The sequence below is a fragment of the Lolium perenne genome, chromosome 1 (assembly GCF_019359855.2).
Source record: "Lolium perenne isolate Kyuss_39 chromosome 1, Kyuss_2.0, whole genome shotgun sequence".
Taxonomy (NCBI): Eukaryota; Viridiplantae; Streptophyta; class Magnoliopsida; order Poales; family Poaceae; genus Lolium; species Lolium perenne.
This window is the reverse complement of record NC_067244.2, coordinates 47613750-47621211: the sequence shown is the minus strand read 5'-3', so window position 1 is coordinate 47621211 and position 7462 is coordinate 47613750. Positions and strand designations below refer to the sequence as shown.

Genomic DNA, 7462 nt, shown 5'->3' with positions numbered 1-7462 from the left:
TTTGTTTTGTTTGTCCATTCTTCCAATCGTCGGCGTTAGATTAGGCGCGCGCCGCGCTCACATTCCATCCCCATCTTCACCATTCTAGAACCCTCTAGAATCTTCTCCTCCTCCGCCTAGCTACAGACCAAGAGGCGGCGGCGGCGGCGGCATGAAGTACCCACCTCGCCGCGCCGCCACCTGCGGCTGCGGGTACCTGGCCGCCTTCCTCACCCTCCTCCTCGTCGCCTCCCTCCAGATTCAGTACCACCACCTAAAGGTCCCATCTTTTTCAGCTTCCCTGGTTATCTTTGATGCGAGTCTGTCGGTGTATGTCTGAGTCTGAGTTGCGGACTGACTGACTGACACTGGCTGCCGTTCAGGTGGATCTCGGGAGGTCCGACTTCGACGCCGCCACGGCCACGCAGCGGCGGCGGGAAGGGGGTCGCCGGGGCGGAGGATCGGCGGGCAGGTGGAGCCGCAAGACCGGCGCCGAGGGCCTGCCAAGGGGGATCGTCGAGACCAGCTCCGACATGTACCTCCGCCCGCTCTGGGACTCCGCCGGCGCCGCAACCAAAACCAGCGCCAAGGTGCGGTGAGAGATTACCTAACCCCACTGGCTTCCACACCTTTGCTCCTGCGGTTACCGTGATTCATTCATCAGTTAATCCCACACGCACACGGTGGTGCCACTTAATGTCTGAATTTCCGTTACTCTTAAAGGTTATTACCATCGTTCAGTAGCTTCGTTCAGTTAGCTGAAAGCGTGCCGAAACAAAGAGCGTGAGTGTTTGTCATGTGTTGACAACATATTTTCAGTTATTAGCGTATCAAAACTGGTTAACTGGGACCAATCCATTCGCGGTATCACTGTACAGCTGCCTCTAAAGGTTTGTTAGTCTTTCTACTGTTATTGTGATTAGCTGATTCATTCAGCTCAGACCATGCTAAAATGAAAGCCAGACCCCTGTTGGTTCTTAACTTTCATCCCAGACGTACCAGCCAGCATCCTGACATCTTAATTTATGAACTGCTTAGGTTACGTTGTCCCGGCAAAAAGTTTCTTCTAGGTGACCGATTCATTAGGCCACTCTGTTGCTAATGTACACCACTCCTTTGTACCTGCAGAGTAAGAACGATAGGTACAAGGCTCTGCTGGCGATGGCAGTGGGCATTGAGCAGATGCAGAATGTGGACACCATGGCCCGTAAGGTCCGTGTTCATCCCAAATTCTTCCATTTGACATCAAACTGTATTTTCTTAGTGAAGGAAGGTTTATCTGTTCTGTTCTGATACGTGTTCACCGTTCACTTTGTTCAGTTCCTCAATGAGAGCTACACGGTCATGCTGTTCCACTACGATGGGAACGTGGATGGCTGGCGTGGTCTTGAGTGGAGTGACAAGGCCATACACGTACTTGCTCCCAACCAGACAAAATGGTAAACCCCAGATAGCATGCCGTCTGTTTTGCCGAATTAGGTATCACCGCTTTGTGGATATGAGCGTTGTCCCTGCTGCAGGTGGTTTGCCAAGCGTTTTCTGCATCCTAGTGTCGTGGCTATCTATGACTTCATCTTTCTATGGGATGAAGACCTTGGAGTGGAGAAATTCGATCCGCGGAGGTATGGGACTTCATCATGCCGACAATGATCTTTTTGGTTTCAAATGTTGACTAGGACGTCATCGTAGCAAAGTTTAGTGACATAAGCTACATACTTGTAAAATTACCTGTTTGTTGACAAAACCACACTCCCCGACTATTCTAGGTATTTTTTTTGTGAAGTTTGATGTACTTCACGGTTTAAGTATTTTATGTGATCGAAACTCATCTTCCAGGTTAACCATATCAGAACATGTTTAATTAGAATACTGTGGGCCTCCTTTCCTTATGGCCTGAGTAATGATGAAACAACGATTTGACAAGGGTTGTGAAATACTGTTTATTCTGCACATTTTGGGGCTATGGAGTTATCTTGAAACTCCTAAATGAATGCTTTTTATTGACAATGTACTTGGAGTGGAGAGCTATCGGCTTGTTTTGGTTATCGTTGCTTCTGAGGGTATGTCTTGCTGTGTTGCATTTTCTGTTCAAAGATGCCTTTTCATTTTCCATGTTTCTCTTCCTAGGTATCTTGATATAATGGTTTCTGAAGGCTTAGAAATCACACAGCCTGCTTTGGACCCTGATCTATCAACAGATATCCACCATCGGATCACAATCCGCAACAAGATGACAAAAGTGCATAGGTGCTCGTGTCTTTCTAATTCTCACATCCCGAGATATGACTTACTTCCATATTCAACTCTTTCCTGTGCACTCGATAACCTATTTACTGTTTCTGTAGGAGAGTATACGACAATCGTCCAAGCATGAACTGTTCTGATGACAGTAAAGGACCTCCATGCACAGGGTAAAAATTGTGCTTATCGTCTTCCAGTAAACTGCCTCGGTTGATTTATGGTATCGTAACTTGTATTATTTGATAGGTGGGTTGAAGGTATGGCACCAGTTTTTTCTCGTGCAGCCTGGAAATGTGTATGGCATCTAATACAGGTACAGATTCTAACTAACCTGCTCGATAATACATCGTATGATCATATTTAAGTGTGACTGGAAGGTTGTAAATCTTAATAGCACATCCAACTTTTAATGTCCTGATCTCGCAGAATGACCTGATTCATGGATGGGGCTTGGACATGAAGCTCGGCTATTGTGCTCAGGTACTTAAGATAGTACAAATTCACGTCGGTTTGCTCTATGAAACTTCAAAATTTATTTCAGTTCTTTTTTTTTTTTTTTTTTTTTTTTTTGCATTTTCAAGGACACGGTGTTACATGCCTACATATGTTATTTCTCAACATGCCAAAGTAACTTAGAAGCAGAGATGTTAATATGTTATATGCAAACTACTGTGCTTGTTTCCTCTTATTAGCTGCTATTTATCCTAACATAATGATAAGATTGATGGATTAATGATTTCAAGATGGCTTTTAGTCTTCTACTACCTCCGTTCCAATATAAGTGTCTTACTTTTGTCTAGATAGAGATGTATGTAGAAGCATTTTAGTTATAGATACATCCGTATCTAGAAAAAATTGAGACACTTGTTTTAGCACAGAGGGAGTAGCTGATAGTACCAATAGCTTAGCTTTGTTCCTCTATTTTTAATTATTATGTTGTTTTTCTTCAACTTTACATTACAGCTAGCATCTCTGTCAATAAAGATGAATGTTGTAAGCATAGGTTTGTTGAATAATAAAAGCAACCAAAACACTGATACATCTAGTGACATGTGATTTCAGGGTGACCGAGCTGAGAAGGTTGGTGTGATTGACAGTGAGTATGTTGTCCATCAAGGGATACCATCATTAGGTGGACCATCACATAGCAGCAAGGTCTGTTTATCATCATATTCTTTTGAAAAAATGATGTGGCTATGTTGGATATATGTTTGTTGACATTCTGATATGAACTGAAATTATAGAGAGAATGAACATCTTTTGTTGTCCGATTTCTTCTCTAAAATTACAAAATTGAATCAATAAGTGGTAACGAAGGAGCATCAGTTGATATCTAGCTCGATGATCATTTGCATGCCAAAGAAGCAAGAATACTTTACTTTCATTTGTTACGCCTTCCCAAAGTTGGTTCCTTTTTCCTGTTAAATAGAAGTTGGTGCCCATTTTAGCCTTGCTTGCTCTAAGCCTACTATTATCACCTGATCAACAATGAAAATCCATTCGATTACTCTGTTGCTGACTTTTCTCTTTCCTGATATAGATACCTCGAAGATCTTTGGATTTACGGACACAAGTGCGTAACATATGTTCTCTTCTTGCTAAATCAATGTGCTTCATTTTATATTTTCTAATGCCAATTGCGTCCCTCTTTTATTTCAATAGATTAGAAGGAAATCGTCAGCTGAGCTGGAAAAGTTCAAAGAACGGTGGGATAAAGCTGTAAGGGAAGATGATGAGTGGCTGGATCCTTTCGAAGCTTGAATACTTTGGATTAAAGATCTGACATGAGATAAAGGCCCAAAGACTCAAGATCGGACTTGAGATCATGTTACAGCAGAACATGTTGGGCCTCATAGCAAAACAATTAGTTATAGCCTTATAGGCATTTTGCTGACTTACACACACCGGTCTGCCCTCAAGAGCTATAAGAACAAGTGGGACGGCACAGATTAGTACACGGAGAAACGGAGCAAGAACCTATACTATTACTAAGCAGGGGCTGGCACACTATCTTGTAATTTAATTTCAGTTCTCCATTAGCTGAAGTTGTATAGTGACACAACGCATATGTATGTGCAGTTCTATTAATCGTAAGTATTACAGAAAAAACCAGTTTGTCACATACTTTTCTGCCATAGATTTAACCTCAAAACAAGCATCTCATAATTTAGATGCAAGGTTGAACAATGTTTGGCAGCGCAATGTGAAAGGTAGGGTGGCACGCTAAATCCTTGAGGTTCAAATTAATTCTTGTGTTAGTGGACCAAGATAATTTTAAATCAGAAGTTAGTAATTGATTACTTTTTTAAATATACAAGAAATTGGAGTACATGAGTACAATTGGTTGATTCCTATATATGTTTAAATTTCAATAAAAGGATTTACTTTCACAATGTAATTTAAAGAAATGCTTTAGATGCAGTGCCCTAACACCAGGTGTTAACCTTATGGATATACTGTGGTCAAACAGTTCGAATTTTCTTGGAGTAAGCCATTCACTACTGAATCATTTGCTCCCATATGGAAATATCGCGACAGTGGTTGCGTCCGCTATGGATGCAAATTGCAGCGGTCGGAAGTGGCCGCGTTGGCTAAGGGCAAAGATTGTGGCTGCGAAGGAGCCTCCGCTGGTCAATAGTGGCCGTGGGAGGTAAGGGCACCACCTGCGACCATGAAGGCACTAGCAGAGTAGCAGTCGAGGGAGATACGGGCACCGTCGGCCGCGGGGTGGAAGGGTGGTGCACAATATAATGGAAGCTCTCTCGAGGTTGGTGGGGATAAGAAGGGAACATGTCAACTAGATTTTCTTGAGGTGTGTTAAATGTTTCGGTTTAGTGGAATCGAGTGACAGGATTGTTAGGTTTCCAATCAGGATTTTGGAATAACTATATTTAATTAAAAAATACCTATAGCAACGCACCAGCTTAGTACTTAGATGTATCTGCAAAGAGAAAATTTGTCATTATTTATTTTCTATCTTCAATATATGTCTTGTGCAAAATTTGATTTTTCAATATTTTATCTGCACTTGAAATGGATCACCCAAACCCCATCTGTATCTTCATCAAAGAAAACTGAGACATACATTGACAAAAGGGAGAGGGACAAAAGTGAACTGTAAATTCGAGCATTCCACTTTGGCAGAGTTTACAGTGAATACTTAGACCTTAATTGTAAATTCGATTCCTTTTCCAAAACAAAATGAAGTGATATACACAAGTATATTATAGTTTTAATGTTTCTCTTATAAAATGAACTGGTGATAAGGGTAAGTCGGGCTGGTGGGATTATGTTGAATTGAACGCTTACTCGAAACAGAGTAAACACGGTGGTCCCCATGTTAGCCGCAAAATGTTAGGAACAACCATGACCTTTGCGGGGCATGGAGTTACCTGCGAGGCTATGGGAATCCATTTGGTTACCGGCCTTGGCAGGAAAGTGTAGCAGCCCTGAGAAAAAGGCAATATAAGGGACGTAGGCAGCTGAGTCGTAATGGATAGGGCCGTCCAAGAACTCGTAACAAAGTTTCTTGCTACCTTCCGTCCTCATTTAACCCGTCATTCTCTCCTCCCTCTTTTCCTTGATTGAGAGCTCCATCCATGTGCCTACCTCCTCTATCCTCCTTCCCGGTGGCCTAGCCGGCCAGAGGATTGTTTTTTGTCGCTAATTTTTAGGGTCGTAAGCTTGCATGTCCTAGTAAAAACTTATGTTTTTTTGGACCATTTTGTAATTTGTATCCCACCGATGGAATGAATGCAGTATCAAGATCCTTTGGCCTTTATCGCGTGGTACACATGATAAACTACTCCCAAACAAAAAATAGATCCTTTGACATTTTCCTGTTCAAAAAAAGAAAAAAAATAAAGAAACTCGTGTGTAGGGTTCTATTTAGGGCTAAATCCTGTGCTTTGCTCCGCGAGTTTATAGATGGGCTTCAGCTCTTAGACTGGGCTGGGCTTAAATTAGACTGCACAAATAGGCCCACGCTGGCCTATTCCCCGTTCAGTACCCTGTTCCCACGGCAGAACGGCGGTGAGCGGCGCCGCCGGCGACCTCAGCCACTCCGTCCCAAGCAGATATTCGAGGTGCCTCTTTGTCCTTCATCAGCGCAGGCTCAGTCGCCAGTGTCTCCACTTCACAACGGCTGCCAGATCCGAACGAGCGCCGCTGGCGACCTCAGCCCCTTCGTCTCACAGCCACCAACGATTCGAGGTCAGGCTGCCGCTTCTCCTTCCTCTCCTCTTCTAGTTTTTTCTTTCCTTTTCTTCTCTGATATTTTCTTTGCGGGAAACCCTAGATACATTTTTCCTCCTGACCAAAGCCCAATTTCTCTCAGCACGGGCTGTGTATGCTGCATCAAACTGTAGCTTTATTTTCATTTTACGCAACCACTGCTTGATTTCCCCTTGTAACAAAACCCTGCTTACACCTCGCTTTGCTGAAGACAGTGGACAGAGAAGAGGGTTCTGCGACAGGGGGAGGTGATATATGATGGATCGTGCTCAGATTCCTCAGGGTAAGACCACCCAATTCTTCTTCATTCTGCCTATAGCAGTTTGTGTGTGTTGTGTCTAAGGGGAAAATGCATGGTGTATGCTTGCTCTGTGTTGGATATTTCGCGACACACATTGGCCGGAGTAATCAGTACCTTGATTACATTTGATATGTATTGCACCTATGTTGATCAAAGAAGTATGCCCATTGATTATTGCATTTATTTGTTGCTTCCTGCTGTTTCAGGGGTGATACCATCCCAACCATGGCATGTGTGGATGCCAAGCGGCTGCGGTGTTCCGCAACACCGAACGATCCCTGGTCCAAGGTCCTCGACGATGACAATGCTAGTTTCCTGGCCGGCACTGGTGCCCCTGCTTGACGAAGATCCTCCTCCGCCTCCCTCCAAAGCCATCCTCCCTCCCCTGTGCCTCCCTCGTCTGCATGCGCTGGCGCAGCATCCTCTCCGACCCCGAGTTCTCAGACGCTATCGCAAACACCACTGCAAGTCTCATCTGTTGGGCTTTTTCGCAGGGAGTACTCCTAAATATAATGACTTTGTTCCTCTTCTAGGCATGAAGCCTGACCGCATCCCGGCCGCGTGCTTTGCCGTGCCCAAGAGCAGAAGATCCTACCACCACTAGAAGTTCCTCTGCTGCTGTCATGGCCTCGTTGTGCTGATCCATGGCTCGGGGCGCGAGGCCGTCGTATGGGATCCCCTCACCGGACAGCAGCACCGCGTGCCTTT

At 44.1% G+C, this 7462-nt stretch overlaps 1 protein-coding gene across 2 annotated transcripts; it reads left to right on the top strand.

Annotated features, from left to right (window-relative positions):
- On the top strand, positions 1-4422 carry LOC127348871 (uncharacterized). Of its 2 annotated transcripts, none has more exons than XM_051374745.2 (12): positions 1-259; positions 363-569; positions 1102-1191; positions 1300-1418; positions 1500-1601; positions 2107-2226; positions 2325-2390; positions 2467-2533; positions 2647-2700; positions 3283-3375; positions 3761-3793; positions 3883-4422. In XM_051374745.2, exons 1-12 carry the CDS (start codon positions 152-154, stop codon positions 3979-3981), a joined length of 1158 nt encoding a protein of 385 aa, XP_051230705.1. In that variant the 5' UTR covers positions 1-151; the 3' UTR covers positions 3982-4422. The 2 variants fall into 2 exon arrangements, with proteins under 2 accessions (XP_051230705.1, XP_051230709.1); XM_051374749.2 differs by having other exon boundaries at positions 4-259; positions 1108-1191.
- Positions 4423-7462: the final 3040 nt, after the last annotated feature.

Bases quoted from the DNA above. Each gene is read 5' to 3' on its own strand.
- LOC127348871 (XM_051374745.2), top strand. From the start codon at position 152: ATGAAGTACCCACCTCGCCGCGCCGCCACCTGCGGCTGCGGGTACCTG. The intron at 2,534-2,646 runs GTACAGATTCTA...CTGATCTCGCAG, and splicing joins GTGTATGGCATCTAATACAG to AATGACCTGATTCATGGATG. The intron at 3,794-3,882 runs GTGCGTAACATA...TTATTTCAATAG, and splicing joins CTTTGGATTTACGGACACAA to ATTAGAAGGAAATCGTCAGC.